This window comes from Hemitrygon akajei, unplaced genomic scaffold, assembly GCF_048418815.1.
Source record: "Hemitrygon akajei unplaced genomic scaffold, sHemAka1.3 Scf000058, whole genome shotgun sequence".
Lineage (NCBI taxonomy): Eukaryota > Metazoa > Chordata > Chondrichthyes > Myliobatiformes > Dasyatidae > Hemitrygon > Hemitrygon akajei.
Genome location: NW_027331944.1, coordinates 1,133,166 through 1,158,436, shown reverse-complemented (window position 1 = coordinate 1,158,436; position 25,271 = coordinate 1,133,166). Strand labels below are relative to the sequence as shown.

Sequence of the window (25,271 nt, the reverse complement as noted above, 5' to 3'; positions counted from 1 at the left end):
AAAGCATGTGAAAGATAAAAAATACACCATGAAAGATTGACTGTTTGAATGTTAAGTTTAACAGTAAAATAGAGATTAGTATTTGCACAAACTTTTATAATGTACCACAGTATAATCACACATGTATTGGTTCACATTTTGTAATATACACCTAAGCTAAGAACACCAACCCCTTTAGTATGTTTTTTTTTGGCTAACATGAAAAATAAAAATAGGAGGTTACTAAGATGGAGTCTGTTGTTACAGGAATTTGATATTAAAATACAACATGTGAAGGGGAGTGATAATGTTATTGCTGTTGTTTATCTAGGTGTTAATTTGAACGTGTATCTGTATTGCTCTTGTAGTTAAGACAACTTCTGTATTTTTGTTAAAGTCTGTAATTCAGTCATGTGCTTTATCAGTTAATTTTCCCCTGGCGAAAATTCCCAGAAGGATGGGGATGTTATAAGTGATGAACAGACCTGATGGACAATGGGGGTACTGAGTTAACCATCCACCCCCCCCCCCCCCGAGAAACCCGAACTATTACCGTTGCTATGCTGACCATGAGAAAGAGACGAAAAACAGGCAAGAACATTCGCTACAGATAAGAGAGGGGAGAGAGACTGTTGATTTACTGTATTATGACTTCTGCAAGGTTTATTTTAATCTTTCTACTATTTTGCCCATAAACATTCCTCAGTGGACTGAAGGAGTGGCCTTATTTGATGGACACAGTCATTCAGGAGTGATGGATAAGCTGAGTCCCCCGTTAGTAGGGTTAAAAAGACAGATCTGGAGAGACACCCTCCAGACACGCCAGTGGACACTGATTGATTGTTGGGAACCCACAGAAAGGTGGGGGCTTCGGAGATCGAACCAGGAGATCGGTCAGTAAAGCTCACAGGGTAATAGCAGGCCAGTGGGGGCTTGTGTGTGTGTCCACTCATGTCAGAGTGACGAGTTCACCACAGAAGAACGGTCTGGCTGACGACCAGAGGGGTCATAACTGAATGACCACAAATATACGACGGATTAAGAAAGCAAAGGAAGGTTTGCCTGACTGTAGCTGTTACATCTCGCTCTCTCTCTCTCTCTCTCTCTCTCTCTCTCTCTCTCTCTCTCTCTCTCTCTCTCTCTCTTCTCTCTCTCTCTCTCTCTCTCTCTCTCTCTCTCTCTCTCTCTCTCTCTCTCTCTCTCTCTCTCTCTCCAACGATTACAATACAACAACCATAACTACATCAGCACTCATGAACTGAACTGAACTTTATACTTTTCTATGACAATATACTTACCTCTCGACATCGATAGAGCTTGTTTATTATTGATTATTATTATTCCTACACTTTTAGGTACACTGCTCTAGTTTTATATGTATATTTGCATTATTGATATGATTTTGCTTATTTTTATTAATAAACACCCTTAAATATAGTAACACCAGACTCCAAGGATTCTTCTTTCTCTGCTGGTTAGACACCCAGTTACGGGGTACGTGACAAATTGGGGGCTCGTCCGAGATTTGATACCAAATTAAGGGGCCAGTGAATCGGATAAAAGTCCCTTATCTGATCTGGTTGTGAGATTAACCAGACGGGTAAAATGAGCAGTGATGGACATTGTCAGATTTTTAAAAGACCCGACTGCGGGGCCATTACAGGGGTGCCAGGAAGGCTGAATTGGTGAATATCGCGAAACGATTTAGATCTCCCAGAGGTGAAATCGTCGATGAGAAAGGTGGATATACAGAGAGAAATAGTTATGCATTATGTATCCAAGGGTGTGTTCACACCAGATGTATTGGACCTGTTCCCTGAGAGGAAACCAGCTGAGGGGGTTGTTCAGTTAGAGATGGAAAAATTAAGGTTGGCTGAGGAAAAGGAGAAGAGGCAGCATGAACTTCGGATAAGGCAGATGGAAGCAGAGAGAGAAGCTGCACGGCGAAGAGAGGAAGAAGAGAAGAGCAGAGAGGAGGAAGAAAAGAAAGAAGAAAGGAGGACAGAGGAGGAAGAAAGGAAAGCTGAAAGGAGGAGAGAGGAGGAAGAAAGGAAAGCTGAAAGGAGGAGAGAGGAGGAAGAAAGGAAAGCTGAAAGGAGGAAAGTGGAAGCTGAAAGGCAGATGGAGGAAAGGAGAAAGACAGGCAGCATGCGCTGGAAATAGAGAGGTTAAAGGGAAGAGACCGGGCGGCAGACCCAGATGAGGGGTTCAAGATTGGTCGGGAGATCCAGTTGGTACCCTCCATTCGAGGAGATGGATTCCGATAAGCTCTTCCTCCATTTTGAGAAAGTGGCTGTGAATCAGAACTGGCCTGAGAGAGAATGGGCTGTTCTGGTACAGAGCGTACTTAGGGGGAAGGCTCAGCAAGCGTATTCGGCATTGTCTATGGATGAGTCTAGGAATTATGAGGAAGTAAAAAGGGCTGTACTGAAGAGTTACGAGTTGGTGCCAGAGGCATACCGCTGAAGTTCCGGAACTTGAGAAAGCCGTGGAACCACACGTATTTAGAGTTTGCCTGTGAGATGCAAATATATTGTGAGCGTTGGTGCGCTCAGAAGGGGTTGTTGGAGATTATGATAAACTGTTACAGTTAGTACTGGTGGATCAATTTAAAAGTTTTATCCCTGAGAGTATGAAGACGTACTTGGATGAGAAGGAGACAGAGAGATTGTCTGCGACTGCCAGGTTAGCAAACAAGTATAACTTTAACCCACAAGTCAAAGATGTCTTCAAATGAGAGTTACCAGACATGCAGTAGGGACGGTAGAGAGAAAGCCCACCGGCTAAGGCAGAAAATAAGCCGGGAGCTGGTGGAAAAGGTAAGGAGGAGGAAAAGCAGGCTGGAAGGAAGGTTCCTAGCTTTACCTGTTATAATTGTGGGAAAGCTGGTCATATGGCATCTAAGTGCTTTTCTCCGAAGGAGGAGCCAGGAAAAGGGAAAACAGCAATCCCTACAGGTTGCATTGAGTCGGTCAGCAGATCGATGGGCAAGGCAAAGGTAGATAGAGCACAAGAGGGCCGTGAGAAGTTTTATCTCGGAAGGGACGGTGTCTGTGAAGGAAGGAGAAACCCCCAGTTCCCCGTGCGGATCTGGAGAGATTCTGGTGACGTGTATTCAGCAGTGAAATTAACAAGTAAGCCAGTGAGTGCTGAGGACCCGCCCATAGATTCCAAGATTTATCCCGCATGCGCAAAAACTCACAGCATGTCTAGAAAGGCGGCTGAGACAGGAGCCAGTTGAAAATGAGTCCAGTGTTGATTTGGTGGAGACGTTTTTACCGACCCTGTACCAAGAGGGGTTAGAGGGTGGTAAAACGGAGGATAATGGATTAAGGAGAGTAAAGGAGAGGAGGTAGATCTACCCTTAGTCAGGAGGGAATTTATAGAGGCACAGAGTAAAGATGAGAAACAGATATGGCAGTTAGAAGCTCCAGGGTTGGACACGGATGATCTGTCTGGCTTGACAGAACAGTTTGCAGTTGAAGAATTGAAATGTGTTCCCGATAATGATGTAAGGGCTGTCCTAGATGAAAAGGATGCCGCTACCTTGAAGGAGTCTGCTGGGTTAGCAGACTAGGTTGTTTTAAACCCGCAAGGTGGAGTTTACTCCGAAGGGGAGTTGCCCAGAGAGGAACTGGGAGGATCAGGGTAACTTAAAATTTGAAAAAGGGACTGGTATTGAAAGCCTGGAAGAGGTAGATATCACGTTTGCTTGTGTACGGGGTGTGAAGTGTGTGATGCACAGGGTACTGAACCTAGTATTGAAACTCAGGAAAAGTATGAGGTATCTGATTTAGTTGAAAAGGAATGCAGTCCTTTTGGGTCAGATTGGACTTGGTTCAGTGAAGAAAGAGTTAACCTTGGTACCCAAGTGGAAAGTGAGAATTCTCAGTTGTTTGTGTTAGAAGGTGTGTTAAAAGTTAATGATGAGATGAAAGCTGGTGATGTGAATATTATTGAAGGAGAAGGGAAAGGTGTTGTTCCTAAATTGAATAAAGAAAATTTAAAGTCTGAATTTGTTTTAGAAGGATTGACAAAAGCGAAGGGACCGTTAACTGAACAATGCTTGTTAAACAATGTGCCTGTGAATCAATTACAGTTTTGTTTGGAAATTTAAGGGTAAACAACTTGATGTTATTCAAGTATGTGATTTGGAGAGGCAGAACTTGAACTGTTGTATTGACCAAGAGGGATCATCTAGTAGCTGTTAAACTGAAAACAAATAGAATGAAAGATCCTGAAGATAAAATTAATGACTTGCTTAAAATTAACGTATTGTGTGGAAGTTCAGCAAATGGGTTTAGTTTTGGTAAACATCGTCGCACGTGATGAAGACATGGAGCGGCTGATAATACAGAATCTGAGGCCACAAACCAGGCACGCCCAGGATCCTCTTCAGTTTGCGTATAAGGAGAAGGTGGGAGTGGAGGATGCTATCACGTATTTGCTGCACAAATCACTCTCTCACCTAGAGGGGGTCAGTTGTGCTGTGAGGATTACATTCCCTTGACTTCTCTAGTGCCTTTAAACACCATCCAGCCCAAGATCTTAAGGCACAAACTAACGGAGATGGGAGTAGACTCTCACATGGTGGATTGGATAGTGGACTACTTGACAGATAGACCTCAGTATGTGCGGTTGGGAGACTGTAGGTCTGACACGGTGGTCAGCAGCACAGGGGCGCCGCAGGGAACCGTACTCTCTCCGGTCCTCGTTCACTCTGTACACATCAGACTTCCAATATAACTCGGAGTCCTGCCATGTGCAGAAGTTCGCTGATGACACGGCCATAGTGGGGGTGTGTCAGGAATGGACAGGAGGAGGAGTATAGGAAACTGATACAGGACTTTGTGATATGGTGCAACTCAAACTACCTGCGCCTCAATATCCACCAAGACAAGGAGATGGTGGTGGACTTTAGGAGATCTAGGCCTCATATGGAGCCAGTGATCATTAATGGAGAATGTGTGGAGCAGGTTAAGACCTACAAGTATCTGGGAGTACAGTTAGACAAGAAGCTAGACTGGACTGCCAACACAGATCCCTTGTGCAGGAAGGCACAGAGTCGACTGTACTTCCTAAGAAGGTTGGCGTCATTCAATGTCTGTAGTGAGATGCTGAAGATGTTCTATAGGTCAGTTGTGGAGAGCGCCCTCTTCTTTGTGGTGGCGTGTTGGGGGAGGAAGCATTAAGAAGAGGGACGCCTCACGTCTTAATAAGCTGGTAAGGAAGGCGGGCTCTGTCGTGGGCAAAGTACTGGAGAGTTTAACATCGGTAGCTGAGCGAAGGGCGCTGAGTAGGCTACGGTCAATTATGGATAACTCTGAACATCCTCTACATAGCACCATCCAGAGACAGAGAAGCAGTTTCAGCGACAGGTTACTATCGATGCAATGCTCCTCAGACAGGATGAAGAGGTCAATACTCCCCAATGCCATTAGGCTTTACAATTCTACCGCCAGGACTTAAGAACTTTTTAAAAGCTATTATTAATGCTTTTTGAGATAGTGATTTAGATGCATATCATATTCTTTACTGAGTTAAGTATTGTATGTAATTAGTTTTGCTACAACAAGTGTATGGGACATTGGAAAAAAGTTGTATTTCCCCATGGGGATGAATAAAGTATCTATCTATCTATCTATCTATCTATCTATCTATCTATCTATCTATCTATCTATCTATCTATCTATCTATCTATCTATCTATCTATCTATCTATCTATCTATTTGTGATAAGATAGCTCCTGTGAAAGGAGTCTGTGAAGGCCTATTCCACACTGGTGAGCAAGCTAACCACGTGAGAGTTAAGTGGAAAAGGCACAAAGGTTGACCAAATGCTACTTTGAATAACAGGATCTGGTTTTGAGGGAATTTGACAAAGCATGTGAAAGATAAAAAATACACCATGAAAGATTGACTGTTTGAATGTTAAGTTTAACAGTAAAATAGAGATTAGTATTTGCACAAACTTTTATAATGTACCACAGTATAATCACACATGTATTGGTTCACATTTTGTAATATACACCTAAGCTAAGAACACAACCCCTTTAGTATGTTTTTTTTTGGCTAACATGAAAAATAAAAATAGGAGGTTACTAAGATGGAGTCTGTTGTTACAGGAATTTGATATTAAAATACAACATGTGAAGGGGAGTGATAATGTTATTGCTGTTGTTTATCTAGGTGTTAATTTGAACGTGTATATGTATTGCTCTTGTAGTTAAGACAACTTCTGTATTTTTGTTAAAGTCTGTAATTCAGTCATGTGCTTTATCAGTTAATTTTCCCCTGGCGAAAATTCCCAGAAGGATGGGGATGTTATAAGTGATGAACAGACCTGATGGACAATGGGGGTACTGAGTTAACCATCCACCCCCCCCCCGAGAAACCCGAACTATTACCGTTGCTATGCTGACCATGAGAAAGAGACGAAAAACAGGCAAGAACATTCGCTACAGATAAGAGAGGGGAGAGAGACTGTTGATTTACTGTATTATGACTTCTGCAAGGTTTATTTTAATCTTTCTACTATTTTGCCCATAAACATTCCTCAGTGGACTGAAGGAGTGGCCTTATTTGATGGACACAGTCATTCAGGAGTGATGGATAGCTGAGTCCCCGTTAGTAGGGTTAAAAAGACAGATCTGGAGAGACACCCTCCAGACACGCCAGTGGACACTGATTGATTGTTGGGAACCCACAGAAAGGTGGGGGCTTCGGAGATCGAACCAGGAGATCGGTCAGTAAAGCTCACAGGGTAATAGCAGGCCAGTGGGGGCTTGTGTGTGTGTCCACTCATGTCAGAGTGACGAGTTCACCACAGAAGAACGGTCTGGCTGACGACCAGAGGGGTCATAACTGAATGACCACAAATATACGACGGATTAAGAAAGCAAAGGAAGGTTTGCCTGACTGTAGCTGTTACATCTCGCTCTCTCTCTCTCTCTCTCTCTCTCTCTCTCTCTCTCTCTCTCTCTCTCTCTCTCTCTCTCTCTCTCTCTCTCTCTCTCTCTCTCTCTCTCTCTCTCTCTCTCTCTCTCTCTCTCTCCAACGATTACAATACAACAACCATAACTACATCAGCACTCATGAACTGAACTGAACTTTATACTTTTCTATGACAATATACTTACCTCTCGACATCGATAGAGCTTGTTTATTATTGATTATTATTATTCCTACACTTTTAGGTACACTGCTAGTTTTATATGTATATTTGCATTATTGATATGATTTTGCTTATTTTTATTAATAAACACCCTTAAATATAGTAACACCAGACTCCAACGGATTCTTCTTTCTCTGCTGGTTAGACACCCAGTTACGGGGTACGTGACAAATTGGGGGCTCGTCCGAGATTTGATACCAAATTAAGGGGCCAGTGAATCGGGATAAAAGTCCCTTATCTGATCTGGTTGTGAGATTAACCAGACGGGTAAAATGAGCAGTGATGGACATTGTCAGATTTTTAAAAGACCCGACTGCGGGGCCATTACAGGGTGCCAGGAAGGCTGAATTGGTGAATATCGCGAAACGATTAGATCTCCCAGAGGTGAAATCGTCGATGAGAAAGGTGGATATACAGAGAGAAATAGTTATGCATTATGTATCCAAGGGTGTGTTCACACCAGATGTATTGGACCTGTTCCCTGAGAGGAAACCAGCTGAGGGGGTTGTTCAGCTTAGAGATGGAAAAATTAAGGTTGGCTGAGGAAAAGGAGAAGAGGGCCAGCATGAACTTCGGATAAGGCAGATGGAAGCAGAGAGAGAAGCTGCACGGCGAAGAGAGGAAAGAAAGGAGCAGAGAGGAGAAGAAAAGAAAGAAGAAAGGAGGACAGAGGAGGAAGAAAGGAAAGCTGAAAGGAGGAGAGAGGAGGAAGAAAGGAAAGCTGAAAGGAGGAGAGAGGAGGAAGAAAGGAAAGCTGAAAGGAGGAAAGTGGAAGCTGAAAGGCAGATGGAGGAAAGGGAGAAAGACAGGGCAGCATGCGCTGGAAATAGAGAGGTTAAAGGGAAGAGGACCGGGCGGCAGACCCAGATGAGGGGTTCAAGATTGGTCGGGAGATCCAGTTGGTACCTCCATTCGAGGAGATGGATTCCGATAAGCTCTTCCTCCATTTTGAGAAAGTGGCTGTGAATCAGAACTGGCCTGAGAGAGAATGGGCTGTTCTGGTACAGAGCGTACTTAGGGGGAAGGCTCAGCAAGCGTATTCGGCATTGTCTATGGATGAGTCTAGGAATTATGAGGAAGTAAAAAGGGCCTGTACTGAAGAGTTACGAGTTGGTGCCAGAGGCATACCGGCTGAAGTTCCGGAACTTGAGAAAGCCGTGGAACCACAACGTATTTAGAGTTTGCCTGTGAGATGCAAATATATTGTGAGCGTTGGTGCACTCAGAAGGGGTTGTTGGAGATTATGATAAACTGTTACAGTTAGTACTGGTGGATCAATTTAAAAGTTTTATCCCTGAGAGTATGAAGACGTACTTGGATGAGAAGGAGACAGAGAGATTGTCTGCGACTGCCAGGTTAGCAAACAAGTATACTTTAACCCACAAGTCAAAGATGTCTTCAAATGAGAGTTACCAGACATGCAGTAGGGACGGTAGAGAAAGCCCACCGGCTAAGGCAGAAAATAAGCCGGGAGCTGGTGGAAAAGGTAAGGAGGAGAAAAGCAGGCTGGAAGGAAGGTTCCTAGCTTTACCTGTTATAATTGTGGGAAAAGCTGGTCATATGGCATCTAAGTGCTTTTCTCCGAAGGAGGAGCCAGGAAAAGGGAAAACAGCAATCCCTACAGGTTGCATTGAGTCGGTCAGCAGATCGATGGGCAAGGCAAAGGTAGATAGAGCACAAGAGGGGCCGTGAGAAGTTTATCTCGGAAGGGACGGTGTCTGTGAAGGAAGGAGAAACCCCAGTTCCCGTGCGGATCTGGAGAGATTCTGGGTGACGTGTATTCAGCAGTGAAATTAACAAGTATAAGCCAGTGGAGTGCTGAGGACCCGCCCATAGATTCCAAGATTTATCCCGCATCGCGCAAAACTCGCAGCATGTCTAGAAAGGCGGCTGAGACAGGAGCCGAGTTGAAATGAGTCCAGTGTTGATTTGGTGGAGACGTTTTTACCGACCCTGTACCAAGAGGGGTTAGAGGGTGGTTAAAACGGAGGATAATGGATTAAGGAGAGTAAAGGAGAGGAGGTAGATCTACCCTTAGTCAGGAGGGAATTTATAGAGGCACAGAGTAAAGATGAGAAACAGATATGGCAGTTAGAAGCTCCAGGGTTGGACACGGATGATCTGTCTGGCTTGACAGAACAGTTTGCAGTTGAAGAATTGAAATGTGTTCCCGATAATGATGGAAAGGGCTGTCCTAGATGAAAAGGATGCCGCTACCTTGAAGGAGTCTGCTGGGTTAGCAGACTAGGTTGTTTTAACCCGCAAGGTGGAGTTTACTCCGAAGGGGAGTTGCCCAGAGAGGAACTGGGAGGATCAGGGTAACTTAAAATTTGAAAAAGGGACTGGTATTGAAAGCCTGGAAGAGGTAGATATCACGTATTGCTTGTGTACGGGGTGTGAAGTGTGTGGATGCACAGGGTACTGAACCTAGTATTGAAACTCAGGAAAAGTATGAGGTATCTGATTTAGTTGAAAAGGAATGCAGTCCTTTTGGGTCAGATGGACTTGGTTCAGTGAAGAAAGAGTTAACCTTGGTACCAGTGGAAAGTGAGAATTCTCAGTTGTTTGTGTTAGAAGGTGTGTTAAAAAGTTAATGATGAGATGAAAGCTGGTGATGTGAATATTATTGAAGGAGAATGGAAAGGTGTTGTTCCCTAAATTGAATAAAGAAAATTTAAAGTCTGAATTTGTTTTAGAAGGATTGACAAAAGCGAAGGGACCGTTAACTGAACAATGCTTGTTAACAATGTGCCTGTGAATCAATTACAGTTTGTTTGGAAATTTAAGGGTAAACAACTTGATGTTATTCAAGTATGTGATTTGGAGAGGCAGAACTTGAACTGTTGTATTGACCAAGAGGGATCATCTGTAGCTGTTTAAACTGAAAACAAATAGAATGAAAGATCCTGAAGATAAAATTAATGACTTGCTTAAAATTAACGTATTGTGTGGAAGTTCAGCAAATGGGTTTAGTTTGGTAAACATCGTCGCACGTGATGAAGACCATGGAGCGGCTGATAATACAGAATCTGAGGCCACAAACCAGGCACGCCCAGGATCCTCTTCAGTTTGCGTATAAGGAGAAGGTGGGAGTGGAGGATGCTATCACGTATTTGCTGCACAAATCACTCTCTCACCCTAGAGGGGGGTCAGTTGTGCTGTAGAGGATTACATTCCTTGACTTCTCTAGTGCCTTTAACACCATCCAGCCCAAGATCTTAAGGCACAAACTAACGGAGATGGGAGTAGACTCTCACTGGTGGATTGGATAGTGGACTACTTGACAGATAGACCTCAGTATGTGCGGTTGGGAGACTGTAGGTCTGACACGGTGGTCAGCAGCACAGGGGCGCCGCAGGGAACCGTACTCTCTCGGTCCTGTTCACTCTGTACACATCAGATCTTCCAATATAACTCGGAGTCCTGCCATGTGCCAGACCCTGACCCTACCTTCCCCTCTCAAATTGACCTCTCCCCTCTCACACTGACACCTCTCCCCTCTCACACTGACCTCACCCCTTCACACACCCGACCTCTCCCCTCTCACACTGACCTCTCTCCCCTCTCACCTCTCGACCTCTCCCCTTCTCACACCGACCTCTCCCTTCTCACCCTGACCTCTCCCCTCTCAAATTGACCTCACCCCCTCACACACTGACCTCTATGACACCCGGCCATAGTGGGGTGTGGTCAGGAATGGACAGGAGGAGGAGTATAGGAAACTGATACAGGACTTTGTGATATGGTGCAACTCAAACTACCTGCGCCTCAATATCACCAAGACCAAGGAGATGGTGGTGGACTTTAGGAGATCTAGGCCTCATATGGAGCCAGTGATCATTAATGGAGAATGTGTGGAGCAGGTTAAGACCTACAAGTATCTGGGAGTACAGTTAGACAAGAAGCTAGACTGGACTGCCAACACAGATCCCTTGTGCAGGAAGGCACAGAGTCGACTGTACTTCCTAAGAAGGTTGGCGTCATTCAATGTCTGTAGTGAGATGCTGAAGATGTTCTATAGGTCAGTTGTGGAGAGCGCCCCTCTTCTTTTGTGGTGGCGTGTTGGGGTGGAAGCATTAAGAAGAGGGACGCCCTCACGTCTTAATAAGCTGGTAAGGAAGGCGGGCTCTGTCGTGGGCAATAGTACTGGAGAGTTTTTAACATCGGTAGCTGAGCGAAGGGCGCTGAGTAGGCTACGGTCAATTATGGGATAACTCTGAACATCCTCTACATAGCACCATCCAGAGACAGAGAAGCAGTTTCAGCGACAGGTTACTATCGATGCAATGCTCCTCAGACAGGATGAAGAGGTCAATACTCCCCAATGCCATTAGGCTTTACAATTCTACCGCCAGGACTTAAGAACTTTTTAAAAGCTATTATTAATGCTTTTTGAGATAGTGATTTAGATGCATATCATATTCTTTACTGAGTTAAGTATTGTATGTAATTAGTTTTGCTACAACAAGTGTATGGGACATTGGAAAAAAGTTGTATTTCCCCATGGGGATGAATAAAGTATCTATCTATCTATCTATCTATCTATCTATCTATCTATCTATCTATCTATCTATCTATCTATCTATCTATCTATCTATCTATCTATCTATCTATTTGTGATAAGATAGCTCCTGTGAAAGGAGTCTGTGAAGGCCTATTCCACACTGGTGAGCAAGCTAACCACGTGAGAGTTAAGTGGAAAAGGGACAAAGGTTGACCAAATGCTACTTCGAATAACAGGATCTGGTTTTGAGGGAATCTGACAAAGCATGTGAAAGATAAAAAATACACCATGAAAGATTGACTGTTTGAATGTTAAGTTTAACAGTAAAATAGAGATTAGTATTTGCACAAACTTTTATAATGTACCACAGTATAATCACACATGTATCGGTTCACATTTTGTAATATACACCTAAGCTAAGAACTCAACCCCTTTAGTATGTTTTTTGGCTAACATGAAAAATAAAAATGGGAGGTTACTAAGATGGAGTCTGTTGTTACAGGAATTTGATATTAAAATACAACATGTGAAGGGGAGTGATAATGTTATTGCTGTTGTTTATCTAGGTGTTAATTTGAACGTGTATATGTATTGTTCTTGTAGTTAAGACAACTTCTGTATTTTTGTTAAACTCTGTAATTCAGTCATGTGCTTTATCAGTTAATTTTCCCCTGGCGAAAATTCCCAGAAGGATGGGGATGTTATAAGTGATGAACAGACCTGATGGACAATGGGGGTACAGAGTTAACCATCCCCCCCCCCTGAGAAACACGAACTATTACTGTTGCTATGCTGACCATGAGAAAGAGACGAAAAACAGGCAAGAACATTTGCTACAGATAAGAGAGGGGAGAGAGACTGTTGATTTACTGTATTATGACTTCTGCAAGGTTTTTTTTAATCTTTCTACTATTTTGCCCATAAACATTCCTCAGTGGACTGAAGGAGTGGCCTTATGTGATGACACAGTCATTCAGGAGTGATGGATAGCTGAGTCCCCGTTAGTCGGGATAAAAAGACAGATCTGGAGAGACACCCTCCAGACACGCCAGTGGACACTGATTGAGTGTTGGAACCGACAAGAAAGGTGGGGGCTTCGAAGACTGAACCAAGAGTTCGGTCAGTAAAGCTCACAGGGTAAAAGTAGGCCAGTGGGGACTTGTGTGTGTGTCCACCCATGCCAGAGTGACGAGTCAACCACAGAAGAACGGTCTAGCAGAAGGACGGAGAGGTCATAACTGAATGACTACACCGATACGACGGATTAAGAAAGCAAAGGAAGGTTTGCCTGACTGTAGCTGTTACATCTCTCTCTCTCTCTCTCTCTCTCTCTCTCTCTCCTCTCTCTCTCTCTCTCTCTCTCTCTCTCTCTCTCTCTCTCTCTCTCTCTCCAACGATTACAATACAACAACCATAACTACATCAGCACCTCATGAACTGAACTGAACTTTATACTTTTCTCTGACAATTGATTTGCAGTGGAGCCAATGAAAATTGTTATCTCACACAGCCGAAAAAAATGCAAACTGGTGAACATCTTAAAAGCATGAATTGCAAACCAAACAATGGATGATAACATGTATCTGAATTCCGTAATCAGCACCGGACTCGACATTACCAGATAGAAACACAGAAACATAGAAAACCTGCAGCACAATACAGACACTTCGGTCCACAAAGCTGTGCCGAACATGGCCTGACCTCAGAAATTACCTCGGGCTACCCATAGCCCTCTATTTTAATAAGCTCCATGTACCTGTCCAGGAGTCTCTTAAAAGCCGTATCGCATCGGCCCGACCATCGGCGCCGGCAGCTCATTCCACGCACTCACCACTCTCAGGGTAAAAAACATACCCCTGACATCCCCTCTGTATCTACTTCCAAGCACCTTAAAACTATGCCCTTTCGTGCTAGACATTTCAGCCCCGGGAAAAAGCATCTGACTATCCACACGATCAATGCCTCTCATCATCTTGTACAACTCTGTCAGGTCACCTCTCATCCTCCGTCGCTCCGAGGGGAAAAGGCCGAGTTCACTCTATCCATTCTCATAAGGCACTCTCCCCAATCCAGACAACATCCTAGTAAACCTCTTCAGCACCGTTCCTGTGGTTTCTACATACTTCCTTCAGTGAGCCGACCGGTATTGAGCACAGTACTACAAGTGGGATCTGTCCGAGTTCCTATATGGCTACAACATTACCTCTCGGGTTTTAAACTCAATCCTTATGCCGTCTTAAGCACAGAGGCAACCTGTGCAGCAGCTTTGTGTGTGTTGCAGTAATATACTCGAACCCAAGATCCTTCAGAGTCTTACCATTGATGCTATATTCTGCCTTGACATCTGACCTAACGAAATGAACCACCTGACGCTTATCTGTGTTGAACTCCATCTGTCACAGCTCAGCTCAGTTTTGCATCCTGTCAACGTCCCGCTGTAACCTGTGACTGTGCTCCACAGTATCCACAAAACCTCCAACCTTCGTGTCGTCAGAAAACTTACCAAACCATCCCTCCACTTCCTCACCAGATCATTTATAAAACATCACTAAGAGTAAGGGTCCCAGAACAGATCCCTGAGGCACTCCACTTGTCACCGACCTCCGGTGGAGAATAAGACCCGTCTACAACCACTATTTGCCTTCAGTGTGCAAGACAGTCCTGGATCCACAAAGCAATGTCCCCTTGGAGAAGGGGGCAATGATTCAGGTTTCTTGATCATTGGGAACTCTTCTGGGGCAGCTGTCAACTGTACAAACAGGACGGGTTGCACTTAAATCCTGGCAGGAAGGCAGGCAAAGGCTATTGGGAGGTGATTTTTATAAATGAGCTGGATGAGAAAGTGGAGGCATGGGTTGGTAAGTTTGCTGTAGACACAATGGTTAGTGTGGAGGTCGGTCAGAGGTTAGAGCGGGACATTGATAGGATGCAAAACTAGCCTGATAAGTGGCAGATGGAGTTCAATCCTTATAAGTGCGAAGTCGTCCATTTTGGTAGGTCAAATATAATGGCAGAATCTAGTATTAATGGTAAGACTCTTGGCAGTGTGGAGGACCATGGGGATCTTGGGGTCCCAGTCCATAGGACGCTCAAAGCAGCTGCGCAGGTTCACTCTGTGGTTAAGAAAGCGTAGGGTGTATTGGCCTTCATCAATCGCGGAATTGAATTTAGGAGCCGAGGTAAGGTTACAGCTACATAGGACCCTGGTCAGACCCCACTTGGAGTACCGTGTTCAGTTCTGGTCGTCTCACTACAGGAAGGATGTGGAAGCCACAGAAAGGGTGCAGAGGAGATTTACCTGGATTGGGGAGCATCCCTTATAAGAATAGGTTCTAATAGGTTTCAGGCATTCAGTTGAATTGCACGGGCCTGGCCGCACCAACACCGTTAAACATACGACTTCAACAAAGGGAGGAACGAACTACCTACCGAACACATTGATTTGCGTGGCTGAGGCATTGTTCCTTTTTGTAACGCTGTTAGAGGCCTCACAAGTATACTTTCCCGCGTTGCTCACAGAGATGCTGTCGAGGATGACCTCCTGCCCATTGTGTAGGTGGGCACCGTTCAGTTGCCAATTCAATTCAGCATCTGGGCGGGACTCTGTGAAACATGTTAACCTGAGGGAGCTTCCGGCAACGTGAAAAGAGGAGTTCGGTTGAGTGATGATATATGGACGATCCGGTCCGTCTAAAAGAAACGGACAAAAGGGATTGCAACAAATCACACAAGAGATACAACAGAGTTCCTCAGCGAGAAAGGAAGAACAGCCCACTACCAGAGAAAGCGCTCCTACACACCGGCGAATGCATTCGTCTGGAAGCCACGCGCGGGAAAGAGGAGAGTCGGGACACAGTGTCAGATTATCCACGTTTTATGAAACTATGAATTGCACAGTTACCTCATATCCCAAAACCGGTCTCCTCCTCCAAGCTGGATACAATGCACGCCAGTCATTAGCGTATCGTTTTGTATAGCTTCCCTCGCTGTGTGTGTTTTGTGGAAGAGAGTTCAACATTTTTTTCCAAACAAAATACCCAACACCTCTCTCTGCAGGGACAGGTAAGGCAACTCGGAGTGTAGATGCAATAACTCATGTAATCAGGGTTCGGGCCGAATGTCATGTGGGCACACACTATACTGTCAAGTCACTGACGACATGTGCAATTATTGGGACACTCCAGTTTACAGCGTGTTACGGTATGACGCGTTTTCAGTTCCAATATTCTAGGTTTAGTCTCTATCAGTGAGGACCGGTGGCTGTAACACCACTGCACATTGTGATTTTCATCCAGATCTAACTTCCCGCTTCCACATATGCACTGAAGCAATGTATCCCCACCTCGTCGTAGCTATGGACATTTGCCAGAAGGGTTGTGGGGTTGATAAGGGCTGTGAGCGTTTTACACTCTGAACTTCCCCTGTCCCTTCCGGTGACCGGAATTATTATCAAAGTCCCTAAACGGCCTTACACAGCGCTGCTGGATTCAATGGTCCATTTGTCCAAAAAATAACATCTTTGCCCTCACTGTACCAAGTCCGGATCAGCTTCCATTGTGTTGAGATAACACAAACCAGAATTAGAATTTTGCAGAGATGATTTCGATTTGAGTGAATAGAACTGAAGTGACACACAAAACTCAGCAGAGTCAAATCCAAATTTAATGAACATCACAATTGCCTTTGAGCCGTGGGCATTGGAATTGTTCAAAACACATTGTTTTGTGTGAAGACCCATGCAGGACAGACCAGGCTATCCTGCACCTTTCTTTCACCTGAAGTACAGATTTCAACCGACACAGTGTTAGCTTAACCGTCGCCGAAATAAGACACGGATTTCAAACTTAACTGTGATATAATAGGTAACTACCGGAGTCTCGGGACACTTACAGTTGACATTAAGAGAAAACGGAGCGCTCGTGATTTCGTTAATCACATTGCTTGCTCTACAGGTGAAATTTCCGTCTGTCCGTAGCACTCCAGAAACAGTGAGTGTGCTGTTATCTTCATTCAGAACAATCCTGCCTCCAGGAATTATCTTGTTATTCTCCTCAAGCCACAGGTAAGAGACATCCGTGCCTGTTGCGGAGCAGGTTAGTCTGACGGTGTCGCTGTACTCAATCAGTCTGGTGGCATTAGATGTAACAATGACATTGGAAACAGGTTCTGTTAAAACATAGGGGATTGGTTAGTGCACGACACAAGAATAGAATCTGCTGGTTTATGAATTCCGTTACGAATCTGAAAATGAAATCAATCATTTATGATTCCATAATAAGTAAACATTTATAAGTTATTCAATCTGATGGACATGATGTTTTGAGATGGACGTGACAGGGTTCGGGGAAAATTGCGAAGGTTGGAGGTTGGCTAACTGTGATCCATTCATCGCGACCAGTGGGAAGTACAAGCATACACGGTACAGGAACCGTGGTGTACAAAGGCCGTTGTAAACAGAGTCAAGAAGGAAACACCAGCTTACGAAAGTTTCAACAAACAGGGTAATGATAGAGATCTAGAAACCTGTCAGATAAGCAGGAAGGAGTTTAAGAATAAATTAGGAGCGCCAGAAGTGGCCATGAGAAGGCCTTGCCAGACAGGATTAAGGAAAACCCCAATTCATTCTACAAGTATGTGAAGAGCAAGAGGATAAGACGTGGGAGAATGGGACCAATCAAGTGAGACAGTACAAAAGGGTGTATGGGACCGGAAGAGGTACTTAATGAAAACTTTGCTTCCGTATTCACTACGGTTAAAGATCTTGGCGATTGTACGGATGACCTGCAGAGGACTGAAAAGCCTTTGCCGATAGATGTTAGGGAATAGGATGTACTGGAGATTTTAGATATCATTAAGTTGGATAAGTCACCTGGACCGGAAGGGATGCATCCCAGGAAACCGTGGGAGGCGAGGGAGGAGATTGCTGAGCCTCTGGCGGTGATGTTTGCATCATCAATGAGGACGGGAGAGGTTCCGGAGGATTGGGGAGTTGCTGATGTTGCTCTCGTATTCAAGAAAGGGAGTAGGGATAGCCCAAGGAAATTACAGACAAGTGAGTCTTATCAGCTTGATTGATTTTTTGAAGATGTGACGAAACACATTGATGAAGGTAGAGCCGTAGATGTAGAACGTATGGATGGGTTCGTAAATTTGTTGATGACGGAAAGACTGGGTTGTTGTGAATAGTGTGGAGGGCTGTCAGAGGCTACAGCAGGACACTGATTGGATGCAAAACGAGGCTGAGATGTGAGAGTTCAACCCAGGTAAGTGTGTGGTCGTTCATTTAGGTAGGTCAAAGTGATGGCAGAATATGGATATTAATGGCAAGGATCTTGGTAGTACGGATGATCAGAGGGACCTTGTGGTCCGAATCCAAAGAACAGTCAAAGCCGCTACGCAGGTTGACTCTGTTGTTGAGAAGGCGTACGGCGCATTGGTCTTCATCAACCGTCGGATTGAGTTTTAGAGCTGAATGTAATGTTGCACCTAGAAAGGAACCTGGAGAGACCCCACTCGGAATATGGCGCTCATTTCTGGTCTCCTCACTACAGGAAGAACGTGGACACCATAGAAAGGGTGCAGAGGAGATTTACGAGGATGTTGCCTGGATTGGGGAGCATGCCTTACGAGAATAGTTTGAGTGTACTCGGCCTTTTCTCCTCGGAGCGATTTACATCCCAATTCCTATACTCAGAGTTCTGATTTATAAAGGCCAACATACCGAAAGCTTTCCTCACCACCCTGTCCACATGAGATTCCACATTCAGGGAACTATGCACCATTATTCCTAGATCACTCAGTTCTACTGCATTCTTCATGCCCTACCATTTACCATGTTTGTCCTATTTGGATTATTCCTAACAAAATGTAGCACCTCACACTTATCAGCATTAAACTCCATCTGCCATCATTCAGCCCACTGCTCTAACTGGCCTAAATCTCTCTGCAAGCTTTGAAAACCTACTTCATTATCCACAACGCCACCTACCTTAGTATCATTTGCATACTTACAAATCCAATTTACCACCCCATCATCCAGATCATTAATGTATATGACAAACAACATTGGACCCAATACAGATCCCTCAGGCACACCACAAGTCACCGACCTCCAACCTGACAAACAGTTATCCACCACTACTCTCCGCAATCTCCTATCCAGCCACTGTTGAATCAATTTTTCTACTTCTATATTAATATCTAACGATCGAACCTTCCTAACTAATCTTCCATGCGGAACTTTGTCAAAGGCCTTACTGAAGTCCCTATAGACAACATCCGCTGCTTTACCGTCGTCAACGTTCCTCGTAACCTCTTCAAAAAATTCAATAAGATGTGTCAAACATGACCTTCCACGGACAAGTCCATGTTGACTGTTCCTAAGCAGACCCTGTCTATCCAGATAATTATATATACCACATCTAAGAACACTTTCCATTAATTAACCCACCACTGACGTCAAACTGACAGGCCTATAATTGCTCGGTTTACTCTTAGAACCCTTTTTAAACAATGGAACCACATGAGCAATATGTCAATTCTCCAGCACCATCCCCATTTCTAATGACATTTGAAATATTTCTGTCAGAGCCCCTGCTATTTCTACACTAACTTCCCTCAAGGGCCTAGGGAATATCCTTTCTGGACCCGGAGATTTATCCAATTTATATTCCTTAAAAGCGCCAATACTTCCTCCTCTTTAATCGTCATAGTTTCCAAAGCTTCCCTACATGTTTCCCTTACCTTACACAATTCAATATCCTTCTCCATAGTGAATACTGAAGAAAATAGATTGTCAAAATCTCCCCCAACTCTTTCGGTTCCACCCATAGCTGTCAACTCTGATTCTCTAAGGGACCAATTTTATCCTTCACGATCCTTTCGCTATTAATATAACTGTAGAAACCTTTCGGATTTATTTTCACCTTACTTGCATAGCAACCTCGTAACTTCTTTCAGCTTTTCTAATTTCTTTCTTAAGATTCTTCTTACATTCTTTATATTTCTCGAGCACCTCATTTACACCATGCTGCCTATATTTAACGCAGATATCTCTCTTTTTCCTAAGCAAGTTGCCAATATCCCTTGAAAACCATGGCTCTCTCAATCTTTCACCCGTTCCTTTCAACCTATCAGGAACATAAAGGTTCTGCACCCTCAAAATTTCACCTTTAATTGACGGCCATTTCTCTATTACATCCTTCCCATAAAACAAATTGTCCCAATCCACTGCTTCTAAATCCTTTCGCATCTCCTCAAAGTTAGCCTTTCTCCAATGAAAAATCTCAACCCTGGGTCCAGTCCTATCTTTCTCCATAATTATATTGAAACTAATGACATTGTGTTCACTGGACCCAAAGTGCTCCCCAACACATACCTCTGCCAACTGACCTATTTCATTCCCTAACCAAAGTTCCAAAACTGCCCCTTCTCTAGTTGGTACTTCTATGTATTGCTGTAAAAAAACTATCAAACACGGTTTGTCAGGAGCTGCAGCTGGATGCACCTTTTGCAGTTGTAATCATCAGGGACAACAGTGCTCGCCCTGACTTCTTGCATACTGCAAACGGAGCACTCAACAGTCCTAACTGCTGCCTCCATTACCTACTCCAAATCTAATTAGATTAATTAAAGGAGTTTACCCGTCCTTACCTCACCTGGAGTGAAGCTCGTACTCAGCCTCTGCTCGCTATTTAAATCCTCCCGCTGCCTCTCGAGCCGACTTTCACGCGCTTGCGCAGTTGTGCCCCGTTCAGACCTCGCCTCTGCCAGTTCTCGCCGAAGCCTGATTGAGGCAAAGCCGACCCACTCTGCCTCAGTCCACTCCGACGATGGCCAAGCCCACTCTGACTTTATCTCGTCGTTTCATGTTCTCATTATTTATATACTATTTATTTATATTTGTATTTGCACGGACTGTTGTCTGGTCCACTGTCGTGGATTTTTCATTGATCCTTTTATAGTTACTGATTTACTGAGTACGAGTGAGAGTCGATCAGTCCGAATAGTGGGACCGGTCGGGTTCACTACAGGCCAGGTTCTACGTCCACAATCATCGGTCATCGCCGATGCCTGTCCGAGAGGAACTTGAAACTAATTCTAAAGCGGAACTGAGTTGTTCACTCGGTTTAGTTTTTCATTGAGAAATAATCTGTCATCGAGCAACGAACGGTAAAGGTTATATTGTAGTCTATCAACACAGGAATAGACTGAAAGTTATATTCGGATATCTCACTTACCAAAGACACGCAGAGTGACGGTCGCTAAGGTTTGGTAGCCATTAGCTGACACCATATTCACACGGTATTCCCCACTGTCCGACATGTTCACCGACTTCAGCAGAAGCGACCCGTTGGTCGTGAATATCTCAGCGCGGTCTGTGTAGCCATCGCCAACAGACACATTCTGCCCGATCCACTGGGCGATTGTTCCCCCATTAAAACGCCAGTTTCCACTGGTGACTTTGCCCGACGGCCGCACTGAAAACAGCGCATCTCCCCCGACGGTGGCGTTTATCTCGCTGTGCTCAACGAAAATGGTAAACTGCTGAGACTCACCTGAGGACGAGAAAATCGTATGAGGGAGTAGTGACAGACACGGATAGAATCGAGAATCGCACTTAACTCAATCTGTACAGATATCAGGGGTCTCCACACAGCTCAGCAAGTTCGACCCTTATGACCGGATCTTCATGTCTCCAACTACTTGCCACTCTGATGATTATCCGACCATGGCGTTTGGAGAGAGTGACCCTCACCTGCCGTTATGTGGAGACAAAGAACGAGAGCTGCGAAGGGCAGTCCCGACATCCCGAGAGAGCAGCGCCGATCTCCGTTACACTCGGAGACTGAGCCGCACTTCCTGGTTTGCGGGTCAGATATCTGGATTCTGACGTCACAAGCGGCAGCGCTGATTGGATCAGAGAGTCTGTACTTTGCTCAAATCTACATCAAATCCTGTGTGCTGTTCTACAACTATCTGCTGCTGTGTTGAATCCGATAATGGTCTCAAAGAGAGTTTCTCTCACCCACCGATTATTATTATTATTATTAATAGTTGTAGTGGTGGTGGTAGTAGTAATAATTTAGACCTGGGATTCTCAAAGCCTGTGTTGTTGGTCACACAAGAAAAAAAATGCACTGTTATAACAAAATAAGTCCAAAAATAACCTTTTAATTATGACTCTAGATATCACAGCTGTCAGATGTCACATTGAGAACTCAACTGGGGCTTAATACACACACACACACACACACACACACACACACACACACACACACACACACACACACACACACACACACACACACACACACACACACACACACACACACACACACACACACACACACACTAAACTTGGAAATCTTCACCACCTCTCTTCCACACAAGAATTTTAGTCGTATTGCCTTTCCCACTGTTTCGGTTCTCTCATTTAAACTATATGTTCTTTGTAATTAAGCGATGTAGCATTTGAAGTATAAGTTGTCGCTGTAAATGAAGTTATCAGCATTACTGTTGTTGCAATATTATACCACAATAAGATTGACAAATGGACAAAATTAAATTGATGCGCTCACCAATTAGCGAGAGGATTGACAGCGATGGGATGAGGCAATCCTTCTGATGTTGGGCCGGTATTCTGTTGTGGCAATCCTGAGGCTCTGACCGAGATGTGCATTGGAGAGTCTGTTTCTCTCCTGATTCTCCATAGAGTTCATTGAGGAAAACGATGACTCACATACGTACGTGGAGAGGAACAATGTGAGTTGGAGCACTGCAATAGCTCTCGTGTTTTTGAATTGAGCTTGGGGAACCACGTTGATCCAAATGTCACTCAGTACAAAGTCCTTGTGTTGTGCTTTGAACTAATCAGAAGTTCCCATTTCCAAGAACTCCATCTGAAGAGTTGCCTCATCTATGGAAGGCACCAGCCTTTTGGTCTCTGTAGTCCACCGGCCGTCAGCCGAAACGGAGCACGGCTGTCTCAGGGAGAGGAGGATGTCACCTTAGAGTTTGGGGGTGCTTTCAAATCGTTCCTTGAAGTTTTCTGACAGGCTTGTCACGAAATACCTCATCACTGGGTCCTCCCTCATTTCGTTCCTCTCGCAGAGGTGGAAAGTGCAACTTTCTCCCGTGAGGACCGTAGAGAGCGCGCAGTAGGTCGCGCGCTCCACGGAGGTAGGTCAAGTGTACGGTGTGGGATGAGGTTAAAATAACTTAGAGCAGCGCGCGCCCTATTTACATGTTATGACAGGTGTGTTCGCGGAAGTGCCAATGGGCCGGCGCGGTCCAGACATTTGGTTCTCGCGGTATGGACATGGCCCGCGTTCCGCCTATTGGGGTTGTCTCGATTAGGTGACCGAAGAGATTTGGCATTGGTATGTCATCAAAGACGGGAACTGTCTGGACCTACAAAGTGGAGAGCCTTCTGACTCTTTCCATCACCGTCTGGTGTGCAGGCTCCAATGCCCGGGATCGACAAAGATTGCAGACAGTTGTGTACACAATCACATCCATCACGGTACAAGCCTCACCATAATCCAGGACATCTTGAAAACGTTGTGCCTCCAGATGTCCAGGTCAAAATGCAGGACTATCCCAATCGGTATTCGGAATATGCGCCCTTCCCATTGTTACCATTCGGAATATGCTCAGTTCTTATTAGTTAGAACCGCTCTATGTTCTCTTCTCATTATTTCAGTCTGGGATATGCTCTCCTCTCATTACTACCTTCCCAGATATGCTATTGTCTCATTACCGTCATCTAAGGTATGCTCTCGTCTCTTTACTACCATCCGCGATATGCTGCTGTCTGATTACGACCATGCGGGAAATGCTCGTCTCTCATTGCTACCATCCGGAATCTGCTCTCGTGTCATTGCTACCATCCGGAATCTGCTCTCGTGTCATTGCTACCAACCGGAATCTGCTCTCGTGTCATTGCTACCATCCGGAATCTGCTCTCGTGTCATTGCTACCATCCGGAATCTGCTCTCGTGTCATTGCTACCATCCGGAATCTGCTCTCGTGTCATTGCTACCATCCGGAATCTGCTCTCGTGTTATTGCTACCAACCGGAATCTGCTCTCGTGTCATTGCTACCAACCGGAATCTGCTCTCGTGTCATTGCTACCATCCGGAATCTGCTCTCGTGTCATTGCTACCATCCGGAATCTGCCCTCGTGTCATTGCTACCAACCGGAATCTGCTCTCGTGTCATTGCTACCATCCGGAATCTGCTCTCGTGTCATTGCTACCATCCGGAATCTGCTCTCGTGTCATTGCTACCATCCGGAATCTGCCCTCGTGTCATTGCTACCAACCGGAATCTGCTCTCGTGTCATTGCTACCATCCGGAATGTGCTCTCGTGTCATTGCTACCATCCGGAATGTGCTCTCGTGTCATTGCTACCATCCGGAATGTGCTCTCGTGTCATTGCTACCATCCGGAATCTGCTCTCGTGTCATTGCTACCATCCGGAATGTGCTCTCGTGTCATTGCTACCATCCGGAATCTGCTCTCGTGTCATTGCTACCATCCGGAATCTGCCCTCGTGTCATTGCTACCATCCGGAATCTGCTCTCGTGTCATTGCTACCATCCGGAATCTGCTCTCGTGTCATTGCTACCATCCGGAATCTGCTCTCGTGTCATTGCTACCATCCGGAATCTGCCCTCGTGTCATTGCTACCAACCGGAATCTGCTCTCGTGTCATTGCTACCATCCGGAATGTGCTCTCGTGTCATTGCTACCATCCGGAATGTGCTCTCGTGTCATTGCTACCATCCGGAATGTGCTCTCGTGTCATTGCTACCATCCGGAATGTGCTCTCGTGTCATTGCTACCATCCGGAATCTGCTCTCGTGTCATTGCTACCATCCGGAATCTGCTCTCGTGTCATTGCTACCATCCGGAAGAAGGTTCATGACACTGCAAACACACGCTCAACGATTTGCCTGCAGCCTCGGCAATCGGACCCATGAATGCGCCCTCACAATTCAGCTTTTATTTGTTTGTTCATTTGCTTTTTTCTTATTTTCTTTATTTATCCGTTCAGTCGGTTGTTTGCGTATTTAAATAATTTGTACATTGATTTGTACGCCTGGCGTTTATGACAACAGTGATGGCAATTCTCTGAATTGGCCACCCCGATGGAGAAGGATTCTCCATTGCTGGAACGGCCATTGCTGGAGTGGGGAATTGTTAGACTGGGCCGCCTTTAGTTAAACAGGCGCCGCGAACACGCTTGGACAAACGCAGGCGCATGCTCGAAGTCAGCAATGACGTTTCTAGTAAGCTGATTTATTTTCACTGTTGTTACATAGCTGGTGCTTTCTTCGGCAGTTTGAACGGGGCATGACTGCGCAAGCGCGTGAAAGTCGGCCTGTGAGGCAGCGGGAGAGTTTAAAAAGCGAGCGTATTAACGGAGCGGGCGACGTAGTCGAGGGCGGCGGAGTAGTGGGAGATAGAATAGGAAGGCTTTGGCTCGACAGGCTACGGCAAGCAGAGGCTGAGGACGAACTTGATCGGTGAGGTAAGGCCGGGTAAGCTCCTTTAATAACTCTAATTAACTTAGGAGTAGTTAATGGAGGCAGCAGTTAGGGCAGCCGA

At 45.0% G+C, this 25,271-nt stretch overlaps 1 protein-coding gene across 1 annotated transcript in view; it reads right to left on the bottom strand.

Annotated features, from left to right (window-relative positions):
- Positions 1 to 21,494, bottom strand: part of LOC140721611 (cell adhesion molecule CEACAM1-like) — a 38,777-nt gene extending 17,283 nt beyond the window's left edge. Inside the window, exons 1-4 of the mRNA XM_073036422.1 lie at positions 21,414 to 21,494; positions 20,896 to 21,213; positions 16,547 to 16,822; positions 15,086 to 15,346 (exon numbers count right to left, since the gene is read on the bottom strand). Coding sequence (XP_072892523.1) covers positions 15,086 to 15,346; positions 16,547 to 16,822; positions 20,896 to 21,213; positions 21,414 to 21,465 — 907 coding nt within the window. The 5' untranslated portion in view covers positions 21,466 to 21,494. The remainder of the gene's footprint in view (positions 1 to 15,085; positions 15,347 to 16,546; positions 16,823 to 20,895; positions 21,214 to 21,413) is intronic.
- Between the last annotated feature and the right edge of the window lie 3,777 nt (positions 21,495 to 25,271).